An 18158-nucleotide genomic window follows, 5' to 3' on the forward strand; every position below is an offset into this window, starting at 1 on the left:
AAAAGGGTTGTCAAGTATTGGAACAGGCTTCCTGGGGAAGTGGTTGATTCACCATCCTTGGAGGTATTTAAAAAATGTGTAGATGTGCTGCTTCAGAACATGGTTTAGTGGTGAACTTGGTCATATTAGGCTTCCAGTTGGGCTTGATGATCTTAATTGTCTTTTCTAACCTAAAATATTCTGTGATTCCCTGACAGATAATAACATCAGAAAACTTACTGCATGTGTCTCTGATCTCATCTTTCTTGGGCACTAGTATCCATCATATACACATTAAATTTGGTCTAAAAACCTGCGAAGCAAACAGATATGCTCCTGACAGAACTCCTGCCAGGGTCCCAGCCTGACTCCACGTACAGTAACTCTCACAGGCTGCTGCCAGGAAACTTGGCATCAGCACACTTCCATGGAGAATTCATATGGTTATTACTGTACAGAGTAATAATGGGAGATCCAATGTGATCGATGTGTCTGTTCTCCTCTGACATTTTAGTGTGACCTAGCATACTCCATTTAGGACACGTGGCTCTACTTGTGAATTCAGTCATGGAATCACACCACATACAGCACAGTCTCTCCATGGAGTATCTTTTCCTTTAAATTTCTAGACCTAGCTGACAATGTCCTTAAAATTCCATTTATGAAGACACATGCATAACATGAGGAGGTGATAAATAGCTGGGATAAGTCCTCCTATATCATGCCTTGCTTCTGCAGTCTTTTTGAATTAAAGATGTGTACATGTGATTGGAACTCAGCAGGTTCCTTTTTGCTGTGACCTCACTTTAACCTTTCCTCTGAGCTGCTCAGATACCATTTGGCGTCCATATCACAATTAATGATCCATTTTCAGATGCAACTGTGGAGTTCTCTTATCCTTCCCCACTCACCTTTGAGATCCACAGTGTATGAGGCTAGGCTTAGACCTCCTGTCTGCTCTTGCAGGGTTCTCTGAAGCAGCTTATTTTAATTCTGTGAGAGAATGAAGGATGCCCCAGACCTTTGAATCATGTCCTCGTGCTCTACACTGTGAAAGTACCATCACCGTGGATCCTGTGGGTACATAGAATCATAGAACAACCAGGTTGGAAGAGATCCACCGGATCATCGAGTCCAACCATTCCTATCAAACACTAAACCATGCCCCTTAGCACCTCGTCTACCCGTGCTTTAAACACCTCCAGGGAAGGTGAATCAACCACCTCATGGTGCAAGGTACCCCCTCAGGTCTCACTCATTATACTTGAAATATGCACATGCTTGTCTCCAGCTTCTTGGTTGCCTATGGTTAAAAGTGTATATTTTGAGCACAGCACCTCAGATTTCCTGAGAGCATAATAGAAAGAGATAAGCTTACAGCTTACCAAGAGTTATCTCATGAAGTGCACCAATGTACCACCCTGCTTCCTTCAAGCATTCAAGAAGATGATTAGATAATTGTATATAGAAGGATCAAACAAAGTATGTGTTGAAAAGTCATTAACACTGCCCAAAGGAAGAAAAAGAAAATAGAAGCAGATTTGAGAAATCATCTGTTCAGAAAAAAGCAGTTTTTTCAGAAATTCCTGGCTCAACTTGCAATGTGATTTAGGGCTTTACTTTACATTAATTTTTGAGAGTTTGATGCATGCAGCCTATGTCTGTCCTGACCTGTACATTCACTGAACTCCTCGGGTTAACATGGGGCATAAGGGCTGGGCTGATGTTTCTTTGCTTACCAAGCAAATAAGAACCACAACCTTATGCTTATAAGCAGTGAGAGTCTTGAGATAACTTCCTTCCAAATCCCCTGAAGCCCCATCTGAAATGATTCAGTTGTTATCCCTTACAAAAGTGCAGTATTTATTGATATTTTTGTGTTCTTTGCAATCTATATTCAAATGACAACAGCCAACACATCTAGCAGGGTAAAGGAAAGGTTTCATTCCTGTGCATGGATTATTTTGTAACCCAAACAGTTCTCTGTTTTGTGAAGGTCATTGAAAAACAGGGAGTGAGAAAGAAGAAAAAAAAAACCAACACAAGAAAACTACAGGATATGATTCATAAAAATCCCACATCTCCTCTGTATGCTCTTACAGTCTTATTTGAAAAAAAATAAATAAAAGTTTTTGTTCTTTAGCAATGTTCCAGTAAGTAATATGCATGCCAGAGAGCAAGCAAGCTCAAAACAATGAGCTAAAATTAGAAGAGGCAGATTCAGCATCTAAAGTCACAAATACACACACTATTTCTTTATAGTGTGAATGCATCTGGAAGAAATATAGTCACATGCACTGTCTGTGTGCTGGCATTAGGACTGTAACTCAGGAGATTCTTCTGTCAACTACAAGCTCTTTGTGGATCCTCAAGCAACTATTTTAACCCTGTCTGCAAAAAGAGGCGATAACTGCCCTGCTCTTGTGGCTGTTGTGAGGTTGAAATCCTGGATGTCCACAAGGATCCTGGATTTTGTGTTGAGTGCCACTGAAATAAAATTATTCCTTCAATCCATTCGGTTTTAATAAGTACTAGCAAAGCAATTCAGCTTGGGTCATTTCACTAACCAGAGTAAGTCTACTTCCTAGTAAGACGGAAGAGGGAGACATGTTTTGTATTAGTACTGCCTGTTTATCAGTACTTCAGTATTAATACCAACAAAATCTCTTTTGGCATTTTTTTTCCTATCTTTAAAAAAGAGAAAAAGATCTGCTCATCCAGATAGTTGCTAGCCACCATCAATTCTTAGTAGACCTTATCAGCTCAGTCAATAAACCCATGGGAGACAAGTTCAACAATACCAAGAAGCAGCCTACAAAAGGACCTGGGGAATCATGACATGTCACCAGGACCATTCTTTCCTTACTGTGCCATCAACCAGCAATAAAAGAAAGAGTTACACCTAGAGAGGGGGAAAGGACAATGATCTTAAATTTATGCAAATTTTGACATTACAAAGAGGATTCAGGAGGACCTATCTGATACCACTCTAGATTTACATCCCAGGTGCTGATATGGTTTCTTAAGAAGGCGACATGAGCTACTGTAGGACAATGAAGATGGAAAAGATTCTCAACATCCAATATTCATAAAAATTCCAAAGATTTTATTGCAAGGCTATATGCCACAGTTATGATACATTTAATGAAGTAATTTGCAGGATATTTTGAAGAATAACTGGAGTCCTCATATTAAACTTTAAAGATTTTCTGTTCTCTTCACTGTTTACAGATGTTGTTGCAGCTGTCCCTAAGCTATGTACTCAACTTTCAGTATGAACTCAAATGCCTGCTGCAGGTAGAAGCTCAGAAGGAGCAAGAACTAGTCCATATCCTTCATTAATGTGTAGAGTCTAGCAGAAATGAAGGTAGTTAGGCTGGGACTCTGTCACAGCTAAGATCAGGTACTGCGAATATGGAAAACGAAACTGTACTGATTGGGAAAAAAAAATATGTTTGCAATGCATACTTTTACCTCGATTGATTGATGGATATTTGATTTTGAGGACACTTAATAATTTTAGCACAGATTAATATTTAATTAGATCAGACAGTTAAAGAGCAATGCATTCAAATGCTCTACTGATCTGGATGATGTACAATGATATTGCTTGTACATAAAATACACCACATAAGGGGCAACTTGGGATCTTACTAGCAATGCTCTATGGAGTTATTAACAATCTAAGAAGATGTAAATCCTGAAGCAGCATACAAGCTAAGAGCAGTAAACAAGCTAAATTTTCTGCAGAATCCTAAGCCCACACCTTTACTCAAGTTCTAGTAAAGTACCAAACCTCTTTTTGGGTTTCCACTGAACCTGCTCCCTTTTTTAGGCAACCCCAGAAAAGAATGTAACCAGAACCGTGAAACTATTTTCCAAGTCTCCAAGGCCTGTAGGAATGGTACTGTACCTGGGCCACTGAGATAGCAAAGGGAAACATAAAACCCTTCTCTGCTAAAACAATAAAAGAGAATAAAGTATCTCAATAGTATGCTGAAACCATAATGAACATGAAACCATCATCTTCCTCTCATTTAGTAGGAAAAAGAGTCAGTAATCAAGAAGAGCAATGGTTCAATATGTACTCATTCAGCTTTTATCTCACTATTTGCCCTTTCTGACAAGGAGCCATCCAGATCTTGCTACTCCTCTCAAAGCTGCCAGTGGAAAGAAAGATTTTTCCTGGGGAGGAGCATCTCCAGGGAAAACAGTGAAAAAGCATGAGAGAAAGAATCTGGAAGAATTCACTCCCACCCACCTACAGGAGATTCCTAGAAGCCTTGTTAGCCTGAAGGTTTCCAAAAACCCACTCCACTTCTCAAGGGCAGGGTCATTTTTGTGGCAGGTTGATTTTAAAACAGCAGTGGTGTCTAGCTGGAACCGCTCACAAGGCTGGAATGTTAGAATTATTCCCAGGAGAGAGGGTTTAACATACGAAATGCAGGTGAGGCAGCCAGAAAGACATGATGAATGCAATTTATCACAGAGCTCTGCAATTTGTCACAATAGAATCACAGGAAACAGGCAGAGCAGAGAAGCAGTTAGATAGACTGGATAGATTAAGGTCCTCTGGGCATGGAACTTCTTTGAAATATGCCAAGGAAATTACATGTTACACATCCAAATTTTCAAACAGTATTTTATTGATTGGAATGGAGCTCTGGGTTTCTGGGGCTGAGTTCCTTTTCCCCAGAAAGGAGAAAGATGTGTCATTCTGAGGAATGAAATAAAGCTAAAATTATAGGGTGCTGTTTTGCTTCATTTTGGTTTTAATCCACTTCTGGATAGGTGCCAAAAGGTAGGGATTTGTTCACAAATCAAGTGCCTGTACTTCCCAGCCACCCTTCTGCTGGCTCAGCTTTCAAATTTAGGTGCACAAAGCTCCACAAACAAGAGCAATCTCAGAACTAAACTCTAGACCTGCTTTTGACTATATGCAAGTGATCAATTGTGCTCAGAGCAAACACAGTCCTTTCTCATTCCACTGCTTTTGCAGGGCACCTTTCTCAAAACAGGTCTATTATATCAGTATAACAACTCTGAGTTTTACAGCAGTAATGCTGGAGTGATACTCTGGTCCAGAGTGTTGCTGCAGCTCGCTGGATATTCCCCACCTCCCACAAAGTAGGGTCCTTACAGCTTTCAAAACAGCACATGTACTCTTTAAATTGTTTCACTGGGAGGAGAATTATATGTTCTGCAACGCCTCAGGACAATGAGCCAAAGGAACTATAGAATATGATCTTGGTGTTAAAGCTGGAGCTCTGCAACACTTTGCTTTATGTGGGTTTTACCCTGCTATGTAACATTACATTTACATTAACATTTGTGGTTCCTTTTTTATGCACTCCAGCTTCATCGTGCCCTGCCCTTTATATTTTAACAGTCAGATTCCTATGATCCAACCAGGGTGGCATGTTCAAAGCTCCACTTCTTTTTAGTGCAGATTAAAAAAATAACCAGGCGAAAAAAAGGCTCAGAGTATCGAACAAGCTTACTTCAAATAGCTTTTATTCACACTAGGACAAGACTATAGCCAAAGAATTATCCAAAACACAAAACAAAAGAGATTTTAACAACTTGGTTTAAGACTATTTCACGCCAATCCGATGCTCGTATATCTATAATCAACAAAGTTTTGGAGCACAATATTACTTAACATTAGTCATTGGGTGCTTTCAGATACCAAAATGTATCAGGAATAATAACAATAATCCACAGGTTCCTTTCACTATTATGGAAATATTACTATTGACCTTTACAAATTTTGCCCACTGATGCTTTATCCCTCAGAATCTGGTCCGCCTGGAAACACAAATTACAGATAAACTTCTAGTGCTCAGAGCAAAAAGACTGTTTTTTATCATAGAAACAGAAAGCAACATCAATTTCTCAAGAAAAAAAGTAATTTCAGCTGTCCATCTCTAGACCAAAAAAACCCCAGTGTTTTAAAAACCCACAGCAATAAGTTTGCTTTGAAAGCTTTAATTATGACTTCACCAGGTATTGCTTTATGCTTTCCTACCGCATCCTAACTGAAACCAATCAAGAAATTTAAAACAGCAGTAAACTAAGCAGCAAGAGACGTGAGTATGAACCTGTCCTCATGGCACATGACATATACAGCCTCCTGAAGCCCATTGAAGTCAATAGAATATATCCACTGATGTCAATGCTCTTTCAGACAGACTTTTCTAGAAGCAGAACTGGTGCTTCATATCTGACGCAGAGATGTGTGGCCGTGTGCACATCTGTGTCTGTACTTTCCACAGTTTGTGTGTGGCTGAGCTCAAGGCTAAGGTTTCTTCTCTTGCTGCCTCCCAGAGAAGGGATTTCAGTGGTCTTTGAATGAGAGCATCCTATGGCTCCACTATTGTAGATGTGCCTCTGACCATTGGCAAGGGCATCGTGTGTGGAGATCTTAGCACAGCATCAGTTCTACTGGTTTCATGCGTCATTTGCCTTTAGACCATCTGCACAGGAGCACGTCTTCCTTATAAATCAGAGACTAACTCACAGTGTGCCAATTAACATCTATATGCTAGTACCTTTGACGGTGCAGAACAATTTATATTTTGCTATAAACTATTCTAATATGCTGAATGACAGAGCACGGCACTAGAGCAGGAGGAATGATTGTGCAGAAGAGACATAATTAATGGTTCCAAGAATGTGCTTTTTGGTCTTCGCTCTCTGCGGTGTGTTATTTGCTAGAGACTAAAACTGAGCTAGTAACAAGAAGTCATGGGATAAAAAAACCTTTTGGATCAAGTGAAAATATTACATTGTTAAAATCAAAATGGGTCCCTTTTGAGGTCAGAGAGGAATGCGAGTTTCACAATTTCTTTTTTTAACAATCAGCAGACAGCCAACTAAATCATGCTCATAAAATGCCATTCCAGTTTGGATCTGTCACAAAACAGAAGGATTTAATTGCTGCTAGAAGTGACAAAGATAAGCTATTCGCATTCCCACAGCAAGGGTAGGGGCATCTGTCAGAAAAGACAGACTTTTTTTTAGTGTTTTCCTATACGCTGCAAGAGTGAATTCAATTATATGTAAAAAACCCCCAGCGAGTGAAATGACAATGTAAAAGCTTAAAAGATAGTTAAGAACCCAAACTCCTCTAAATACAGGATGAAAAGTAGGTAGCAGAAGCTTGATTTAAGAGAAATTCTTTCTCACCAGGTTCCCCCATGTACATATTTCCATATGGAGTCTGTAAAAAAACAAAACAAAAGTACAATGGCTCACAAAGCTCTGCTGTGACCTTTTAAAATAAAACAACTGCACACTGCTACAATTCTGGAAAGGCGACTGTTGGAAAAAAAATATTACAAAAATCTCCTTAATCAGTCATGTTATGAAGTGTCAGCTGGGGGCTGATATCTTCTTTGGAAATGCAGAGCATTCACATTAGGGCAGCACACCTGGCTGCTGTTGCTTAGGTCAAAAAACAGTACAGAGATGTTCATGACTGCATGCGTGTGGCTTGCTTGTGGGATGGAGGGGGTATTTTCCAAAGAATAAATGCTCTCTGGGCACCTCCTTGCCCCTTCAAGCTAGTAGAATCTAGTTGCCTCACAGCCACTAGTGCCTTTGGAAAAGTTCCCTCTAATTCTTCATCCCAGACACATTGCCCCGAAAGTGTCCTGCTGTCTGTCTACACAAATTAGTCAGTCTCTACATTCTTGTTCTCTACAGGACCTCTGGTGTTGGCTGCAGAAAAACCTTTCTAATATTTCATCTCCGGTTATGACTCTCAGCTTTTTAGGGAGGCTGCAATTAGATAAGACACCAATTCAAATACCACGTATTATACAGAGGGATTTGCTTTGCTACTTTCATTCAGCTGGCTGCATGTTGTTGACTTTTTTGCAAAGTAAAGAAACAGCCATCTTTATCTCCATGACAGCTCTTTATATTTTCTTTTTTCTTTTATGAGGTTTATTTAAGATAGCTTAATGATTTTATTTTCCTCAGATTCAGTTGCCTGGAATTAGTTACTTCGTTTTCACTGAAAGTAAAATTAGGAAGGTACATAAATTAAAAAGGGACAAATTCTGTCATCTTTACACTGGCAAAATTCCCATGAACTTCGACTACTTGCTAGGAATTTTGCCTGAAAATGGATCATATAATCAAGCACTTCATTGCTGCAGATTATATTAAAGCCCAATGAGCACATAGAGAATTCCTGCACACAGAGTCCAAAAATGAAGTGCACTACGCTCTTAGATTTTAGCAGTTCTGAGATTTACTGTTCATCATTGTTTCCACTCTGGCCCAGATAAAAGCATTAAGCTAGATAAAATAATCCTTTTATTGATAATCTGAGTCATATTACTTCTTAGTTTTCGGTTACTACTATGAATTTAAGGACTGAAGGATACAAGAAAAGCATTTAATGACCTAAGAACACAAGAAAAATACAAGAGTACAAGGATTAAAGGATATAAGAATACAAGAAAAGCCTCGCTGAGCTTAATATTCAGTCCATAATACTAGCGAAGAGCATGGACAGAAGCAAGCACTTTAGTGGTACTCGCTGCTCGGGCATCTCTTATTCTGGAGACTGGTGGCTTAGTGACACTGATTCAGAGGCAGAATACAAATTCCTGCACACTTTCACGGTGAGGCAAGGGTTTGCTGTGGGGTGTCCTGCAGGATCTGAGCCGTCAGCACCAGCCAGAGGGTGAACCTGGCTCGATGGGCTCTCTGCCACCCCACCAGCTTTGCTTTCTTCACGGTATCACCCATAGAAACCACCATTTACCCCATCTCACTTCTCCATTTCAGCTCATTTCTAGAAGTAATCTAAGCTCAGATGTAGATATTTTGGCAGCCAGCTTGAAGTATCTGGGACTTAATTTTCAGAGGTGTCAATCTCCCTAGCCTAAGCTGAGGTCCATGGGAGACATGAGACTGTGATGCCTCATCAAAAACAGCTCCTAAACCTCTAAATTTGAACATTAGAAACAGAAAAACATGCAATTCCTGCATCTTTCTGAAATTCCTGGAATTTATTGTTGAATCCAGCTAAAATTGGGCATTTTTAAGAGTGTCTGTGTGAATATTTCCCTGGAAGCATGTCTAAAATTGCTGGGAGATATTTTAACTGTAACCCATGGGGAGCTATTGATGGTAATAAAAAATACTATGAGAAGAAAACAGCAGCAAGTGAAACTGCCCTCTCAGAAAGCCCAGGTCTGCTTTGAAGGAAGTGTTGATATTCACCATAAGCCTCAATCGTTTCCCAGAGGGCTGTACAGTGCCTTGTAATGACATAATCAGAAAGTAATGGTGCACTGGAATTAAGTAAAAAAAAAGGGCAGGGCCTGATCCATCTCCCATTGAAATCAAAGAGGATTTTGCTATTGACTTCAGTGAGAACAGAGTTCTGGACACAATCTGTGTGCACAGTTTATTTGCACATTTGCTTCTCCAAATGATCCTAACCTAACCATCAGCATTTCTAGATGTCTGCCTGAGAGTATTTCTGTCCAGATGCATAAGTGTGAGTTTATAATGTGGTTTAATTCAAATTATTTTGGCATTTTAAAAGCATTTCCAGCTACAAAGGACAGCTTTAGCTGATTTCCACCCCAGAACATAGACTATAATTAGTAAAGTTTGTAATTCACATTTCAGACTGCAATTCATATTCAGTTTCATGCAAGCTAAGGACACAAGCAGATTTTGAATTTGTGGGGTTATTTTCAAAATAATCTTACTGTGTACTCAATCAAAGTTTTGCAGCCCTTATTTCAAAACATAAAAAACTCTACAATAATTACCAAACTCATCAGCAATGGTCCTTGTTTTCCTTAAAGGGAAACTTCTTTGATGACCTCAAGAAAATTACAATAAAAGGGAAGCAAGATTGCCATCAAAAGTCTGCTGAAAATAAAGGATGAACTCCTGATTGCTTTAGCCATGTGAACAATCCCTTCAGAACAGCTCAAAGTCAGGCAAGGTGTCTTACACCAGGAGTAAATCTAGCCTGCTGGAACTCTTTGCATTACTAAAATAAGCATGATTTTGGTATGTAAATAGGGGGTGGAATTTTATTTCACTTTCTTAGGGGCATACATGCATTTTACAGTAAGCCTTTCAGAATAAAATTTTACTTCACATTATAGGGAATGACATTCCTTTTTTAGATTTCCCTTTTCAAAGCGTGCCTCAGATTTCTAAGTTGTAGCAGAGAGCTCTTGTATAAGTAATAAAAGTCTTTAAAATTAAAATGCTAATCATAAACAAACCCAAATGCATGAAAGATATAGTCTGACTGCCTAACAAAAGAGAATTATATAATTCCATTTGAGTGAAATCTTTCATCTTTGATTTACAGGTTTGAGTCTGCCTATAACTGAAACCATATTGTTCCATATCTTTCATATCATAGCCTTCCCCAAAATCTTGTTTTAATTAAGGTTCCTTTCAGATTTTAGAATAAAAAGCATGACAGTCTTCACTTATGGCTTTAATATATCTTTCGAATTTGGAAAATATGTAAAAATGAACATCACTCGCTTTTAAAAGCTGAGCGAGCTATGAAATATTGCAAGTTGAATACTTTAAGGTATCTCCCAGGGTTCATTAGGTGAGAAAGTTGTAAACAAAATAAAAGTTGCTGTAGCAGAGTTTTGCTCATTTGAATACATACATGCCCTATCTCTTTCTCGGACGGTAAGGCAACACGTGTAACAGTTTAAGCATTCGTTATCAGCTAAAGGCACAACTCTATGTTAAGTTCTCAAACACGGAATTAAACAGCTAAAGTCACATTGCAGGGAGATCTTGCTGCACTTCAGGGATCTAAAATAAAAGTCTAAATCCTTTGAAGCTTCTTAAGCAACATCAGTTCTCTTGGTGCAGGACTACATGAAAGAACCGGGTCATTTTCATTTGATGACCTGTAAAAAACACCCCCCAACACAACCTCCACAGAAACACCTGAGCTTCAAATGAGCTGCACGTAGTTCCTGAATATCACTGCTCTTAGAGTCAGAATGCAGAAACATTTCAGAACAAACTAGAAACACATTTGAAAACCCGTCCATTTTTCAGAGACTACTTGATCTCTGCTGCGCATCTGGTGAGTGCTACTGTCAACTACGGAGTGTACAGCACTTTTTTTAAAAAAGCAGAAGATTGCTCTTTTTAGAGATTTGTGAATGTTTTTTATGATAGAAAAGATTACACAAAATGGGGAAGGATGGCTGGAAAAAAAAATAAAACGCCACAAAGCACAGTACGTCATGGGATTTATAGTACAATAAGAAGTGCTTTCTCTTTAGCTAAAATCCTTCATTGCAATTTACACACCTTTCACTTATTCAGCTATGAACTCATTACAGTGGGGTAAAAAATGGAATGAAAAATAAGATTTTTTTTTTCTTTTTCACTACACAGAGCAAAGAAAGCAAATTCTATTAACAATTTAACACAGTATGAAAGAAATTACCCAGTAAAAAGGGTCAGAAAGTGATTGATGGAGTTTACCGAGTATTTTGCTGGCTGTTGCAATTCTTGTATCTATAATCTATCATGTAGAATTTTGTAATTCTCTATTTCACAACTTATGTTGGAGAGAGGGTCAAACAGCAGATAAAAAGCATGCTATAGGCTCTTTCTCCCAAGCCCATTTTACTGTAACCCTAGAACTGCAGCGATTACGTTCGAGGAATCATTAGGGCCCTTTCAAGTCCATCCAAAGAACAAGTGAAGCTGCTATTCAGAGTTCTGTGCCCTGTGTTTATGTTCCATCTGATCTGTGCCACCCAAGCAGCAGACAAGACATGTCTGAGGGTGCTTTGGGGGGATACACAATGATGTCACCCACAGGAAATATCAGGGAGGACTTGGCACTTCACATGGCTGGCTCTTCTTCCATGGGCTCGCCAGCAGCTCTGTAAAAATAAACAGGCAATCAGAATATGGCACAAGAGTACACAATGACATTGTAGATTTTCATGCATAATCAAAGCTGATTTTTCAGCTCTCTCTGATGTTTATTTGTGCTATTCATTTATCCATAAATAGAGTTTCTTTTGTAGGAAGTATAAACAAATGTCAAGTGGAAAAACATTTTAGATCCAAGCAATCACTGAAAATGTTCCTGTTTATATTAAAATATGTCAGAATATTTTATAACTTTTTGTCCAGATATATATGTGCTTTTTGTCAACAGAGTCAAATAATTTCATGAAAAATATAGTGGAGATACTTCTATTTTACGTGCTTTTGCAACTAAAAATATGTGCATTTATTTTTTTAAGTGGGCCCATACCATTAAAACAGAATAGTTCACTAGTAGCCAAGTAGTTAGTCGTGTTTCTTCTGGGGTTCTTCTTCAAACCTCTGTTTTTGATTCAGTGCTCCCATAAATGCATTGCCTGCCTGCCCGCCTGCCTGAATACAACTTCTGAAAACAAATTCTGAACTTGATCAGAAGATTAATGTCATAGAGAAGGTATCCATTAATAATGTCAAAGTAGATTGCACGTGTATCTTTTATTTCACATTTTCACATTTGATTTTACATTTTATTTATTTGAAAACCTCTGGGAAATATTCAACTTAGGCAAGAAGAGTTCTTTAAAACATTTGATAAGAAAATAATGGAGACATATGCTGTGCTGGCATAAAGGGTCATAATTCCTTGTATCTAACAAGATAACACGCCTAAGGGTTATGCTGGTAATTATAATACTGAGATCATGGTGAGACCTCACTGTTGAAGGACATAAGAATTTGGACACAAACGATTTCTCACCTCATTCTGGCAGAATACCATGTGACAAATGAGCTTAAGGTCTCCTTGAAAATAGTAACTTCAAGCAATTTTGAAATGAGAGGAGAGCCAAAAGTAAGAGAAAATTAATAAATGAGACATCCACAGTTAAACCTAGTAAACCAGTATAATAAGTGGCTTCAGTAAGACATCCCTCAGAAAGTACAAACTCATGAGATCCCATGCAAGAAAAAAAAAAAAGTAATTACTGGGGGCTTGCATAGGCTTTGGTAGTTTATTCAGCAAGGAAGCCAGAGAATTTTCAATGGATGTGGAGTTTATTAAAGTCTTTCTCAATGAAAAATTCAGCAGTATGTCTTTAAATGATCTTTTACAGGTTATTCCTTTAGCTTTCAAATGATCACAGCTAGTGTGTTGAAAAATGTTAGGTGAGTGACATATGAAAAACAAGATGGTTTTGAGACTCATCAATTTCCAACGGGGTTTTCACCCTAAAAGATTATTAATCTATAAATCTCAGTTCTTTTGTTCCTCACCACATGGTGGAGAATGTTTCCTGAGCACTGTAACCACTGCAGCTCCCTCGTTTCTGAGAGGTGAGATGAAGCAGAATTTCAGGGAAAGATGCGGTAGGAACCAATTTGGACAAGGCAGTGCTGGGATGGGAGTGCTTCCCCGTCCACACACAGATGCAGCAGAACACTATTTCCCTTTGACATGCTATAAAAGCCTGGAGAGTTTATCAAGAGATACATAAAAGTGTTTAGCCAGACCTCTTTCAAAAATGACTGAGATCATCACTGTCTCCTCTTTTTTTTCCCCTTGTTGCATGGTTCTGGTTTGCAGCAGAGGCTGAACAGCAGCAGCCAGGGTGGGATGGGAACCAGCCCACTGCTGAGTTCCTCAGGTGTGATAAAGGATCATGCACCATGTGGAGAATTCATAGTGATGCTGTATGTTTCTGTTGTGCTGACTGCATGCTTCCACTTTCTTCAGCCACATTTACAAGACCTGCAAGTCCTTTAGCATAATGCAAAAATGCAATAATTCCTTGTTAAGTATCCAGGATCCTCTGGTGCTCTCTGGGAAGACAATAATTTGGAAGCAGATACCAGTTCAGCTTTTAGGTAAGTGAATGAGCAGAAATAGTTGTCAATGGATTTCAACTAAAGATTGATGGAACTGGAAGTAGCGGAGTTCTGCAAACATTCTGCAAGTGAAAGTGGGAATTTGGGGTAATTATAAGGAACTGTGGAAGTGGTATATGCAACAGCCTGTTCACAAGACTTACATTCTCATGACAGCATAACAATTGAGAGATGATCTTATTCAGGGCTTTAGTCCTGGGCAATTTTTCCCTGATGAGGGTGCTTCTGAGTGCCAGGACTGACCCTGAGTGCTATATCCTAATATATTCTAATATATTCCAGCACTGTGCCAGTACTCTGCATCAGCCAGAGCTTAAGCACCAATAAGGATGTTTATATGCAAGTGCAAGATGCAGGGGTCTTTTTGGAAATGCAGTGGAGGTGAAGGTGTCCCAGGGAATCCAGCTGTGGTCTCGCAATGTGGTTGCTCACAGCCTTGTCCAGCCTCCTTCTGAAGAATTATTTGCATGCTTTAACTTCATTTTATTGGTGTCAGAGAAGTCACTGGATCTATCCAATGGCTTATCATTAACAACACTTATTTTTATGGGATAACAGCTGAAGCTAGATTTTTTTGTGAGAGCCAGTAAAGCTTTAGGGCCCTTACAATGGAGATAAAAATACCACAGTCTCATAAGACTAGGAGGTGAATTACAATATACCTATCCTGCTAAAATCAAGGGGGCAGAGTCTGACAGGCTAAATTTGTGTTTCTTCAGTTTTGTCACTGTTAGTTATGTTAGTTCAGTCAGTCTTCCTGTAGCTGACAAGCTGGTATGAAAACATAAAGCAAGCAACCCCCCCATCCCATACTGTATGCTCTAACTCACTCATTCCTCAGAGATGCAACTGCAGTCAGCAGATCCAGAAAGGCACCAATTAGGAGTATAATTATTGTAGAACCACAACTGTGGCTTTTTCATTAAGGCCTCGCTACAGCTTATTTAAACTTCAAGTTCCTAGGAGCAGAACCATCTTGTATAACATCTGTTTACTTTGGTGGGCTGGAAAGAGTGCTCACCTATAGCTCTTTCTATGCATATTTCACAGTCTCTTTGCAGTCATCACTAAACAAAATGATTCTATTTAAACTTTAAAACAAAATAAATAAATGAGGCAAAAATCCTATCGTATAGATAAAATCTGGAAAAACATGTGACATCTTAAGTATTCTTCCATGTCAGTTGAGACTAAGTGGCAACTGTATTATTTATGAGAATGTTATTTAAAATACTTAATATCTACACTTTAAAAAAAAAGTTAATATTTAGGAATATAGATAAATGCTGTACATCACCCAAAGAAGCAAATGTTTCTCTTATTTTACTTTTCAAGTTAGAATTACAGAGATTCCTCATAGCTACATCGTCACACACATGAAAATAAAAACTCAAGCTATGTTTCCAAGTCACAGAAACTACAGAACAAAAGATAGATTTTCTGGCATGGTATGACTGTTTTATGTAGTAATCTGTTCTTAATTTAACTCAGCTGTCTCAGGAAAGATCATTGTAATTTAAAAGTAATCCTCTGGTAGCAAAGGGCTGGGGAGAAAGAGGTACATTTCTATACCATGGAGATGATTTGGAGAGTGTCTGAAGACATCATATAAGAGATCCTAAGTAAGTGTATATTCTAGTAAAAATGGGCTTTGCATGGATCAAAGAAAGAGGAAGTAAAAGTAAAAGCCATCATAGTTTAAGAGCAGAATAAAGTACTTACACATATACTCTCAGAAGAGGAAGTAAAATCCAAATAAAGTAAATTAAGTATAAACTCTGGCAAGTTAAATTTAAATCCTTAATGAGGCAGGACAAAGGAGATTCTGAAAGGCAACATGTTAAAGGCATAAAAACTACTAATAAAAGATCTTTCAAAATGCATCAGAAGAAATGATCAAAGCATGAAGGGAGCATCAATGAAGGTAAACTACAAAAGCAAAATGAACTATTCATATCTGTGTTCACTTGGGAAGTGTCAGGGAGATTTTATGATTTGCAGATGAACTATCTTAAACTGAATCAGCACTAGAACAAACTGACACATTAAACATTGACAATTGCTCTTACCTCTACCGCTGGTGCGGTTGCTGATTTAAGCAGTAGAATTCTAGAGGAACATAATTATGATGCATAATTACTGAGCATACTCTGCTGCTTAAATCAGCAGCTACATGAGAGGTAGAGAAGGTAAGAAATTTGATTCTCCTTTGGGAAACTACAAGAGACACAGTAAGCCTGTAGGGGAAGTTGACAGCAGCTACAACCAGTGATAGAATCAGTAAGCAGTCAGGTAATGGTCATTTATGTAAGTGTTGTATCTTCACACTTAGGGAGAAAGCAAGCCTTACAAATTTATTGGGAGCTTCTGAAGGAAATTTAGGAAGAGGGACCAAATTATACCCCTGTCGAAAAAAAGACTTCCAAAAATTTTATCCAAATGCTTTGAGGAACCTAGGTTATGAGAGAAGACCCTCATGTAGATGAGCAACCCATCAAAAGTAGGAAGCGGACAATAATATTTGCAAATTTTCACCATGGAGGGATTCTCCGTAGCATCTCAAAAAGACTTGTCAGGCTATCGATTTATTTAGGGGATAATGCTTGTTGATGATGCAAAATTACTGATACTAGTCATTTCTAAAAGCTATAATGCCATTTCTCAGTAGAAAAGAAAGCAATGAAACACAGAGTAATAGACAATACACAAAACAAAGGGGCAGACAGTTTTACTGTTTATATACAGTGATGGTTATGACTAAGAGTTTGGAGTTAATGGCAGAAAAGCAGAGAGCAACAGAATTAAGAAACAGTCCCCAACACTGAGATCCTGTGTAAATCAGCAGCGTACCCAACACCTGGAGCCCTGCATGCAGTTCTTACTCCACCTCAAAGAAAACTACAAAAGGTGTAGAGAGGGACAAGAATAATCAAAGTTAAATTATTTTCATACTAGGAAAAATACAATGCCTTTTTTTGAGGCAGGTGAAGCCTTTAAAACCAGAAATGGGGCAGAGACTGAGTAAGAAAAGGGCAGCTTTTATCTCTCACAATACAAGAGTGAGTGGGTGTCCAGTGAACTTATAAGTTAATAAGTTTAGAACAAAGAAAAATAATTTAGTGCCTGATGAGGCTGTGGATTCACAGGGCTCAAAGCACCAAAGTGTGCAAGTTGGTTAAAAAAGAGCTTTGATAAATTTTTGCCTGGGTTTTCACAGAGGGTGGATCAGACACTGCTGTCGAGATCTATGGACTTACCAAGGCAAGGCTTACTCTCAAACTCCTCTGTTCCTGATTCTCATCCTTACACACCCCCCATGGGGACGAGAGGCAGGTGAGCAAGACAAGGCTATAGTCTGGCATGGGGAAGCCATTCCTCAGGTCCTGAGACCAGCCAAGGCTGCAGATCCTGCAGGGTACAGCCAGGTAGGTGCAGCCCACTCAGCTCAGCTGAGATGGACACCTGAATGGTGAAATACCAAGGAAAGCTTTATGACTTGATGCACGAACACAGCAAGTGACCCTAGATAAGGGCTAGATGTATCCCATGATCCAAACAGTTACTCTGGTATATAATACAATGCATGTGGTATAATGCAATGTGACTGAAACTGCAACTGGTAGATCTGAAACACTGAGAGTAATATCTAAAAATTACACTTTGCTTTCATTTTCATTTGAGTAAAACCTATGCTCAGCTGAATGATGGCCATAAAGTCAAATTCTGATATCATTCTTAAGATTTACTGTTTGTTTCAAAAATAGTAAGTACAAGAGTTCCCTCCACACTCTAATTTTTCCCTTTTAAGAAGAAACACCCAGAGGCTTCAATGTATCAGAAACAGCATTGTTCTAAATATTTTCACAGCAAGATTTCAGAAATAAGTGTCTGGCCAAAGCAAAATTCTGATCAGCTAAATCTGCATCTCACATAGGGCATAAATAGTTATTAACACACAAATGGTAGTTAAAAATATATTGGAAGGCATGCCTGTTCCTTTAATTGTATCTGAATTTAAATCTGTGTTAGCATCATGCATATTTTTCTTTCCTATCCACAAACTCTTTTTTCTATATCTGTTCCCCTCTGAAGTCTATAATCAAGTTTCAATTGGATCTTAAAATGCAGAGCTGTGTTTTGGTAAAATAAAACACCAAAAGCATAGCAGCTTTTCATGGTTTTCTTCATTTAGCTTGCCAGAGAAAAATCAAATAAAAAAATAATCGGCACTGTCACTTGAAGAAAAGAAAGAAAGAGAGAAGAAAGAA

General features: G+C 38.6%; 1 protein-coding gene across 16 annotated transcripts in view; it reads right to left on the reverse strand.

Moving 5' to 3' along the window:
• Positions 1-10896: 10896 nt before the first annotated feature.
• Positions 10897-18158, reverse strand: part of HDAC9 (histone deacetylase 9) — a 420133-nt gene continuing 412871 nt past the window's right edge. For 10 of the 16 annotated variants that reach the window (XM_069860329.1, XM_069860327.1, XM_069860321.1 and 7 more), the window contains one exon: positions 10898-11897. In XM_069860329.1, the coding sequence (XP_069716430.1) occupies positions 11858-11897 (40 nt within the window). In that variant the 3' untranslated portion in view covers positions 10898-11857. Of the gene's footprint in view, positions 11898-18158 lie in introns of all 16 variants that reach the window. The other 6 variants (XM_069860332.1, XM_069860322.1, XM_069860320.1 and 3 more) reach the window with 1 other exon arrangement.

Source organism: Phaenicophaeus curvirostris, chromosome 6, assembly GCF_032191515.1.
Source record: "Phaenicophaeus curvirostris isolate KB17595 chromosome 6, BPBGC_Pcur_1.0, whole genome shotgun sequence".
In the NCBI taxonomy this organism is placed as follows: Eukaryota; Metazoa; Chordata; class Aves; order Cuculiformes; family Cuculidae; genus Phaenicophaeus; species Phaenicophaeus curvirostris.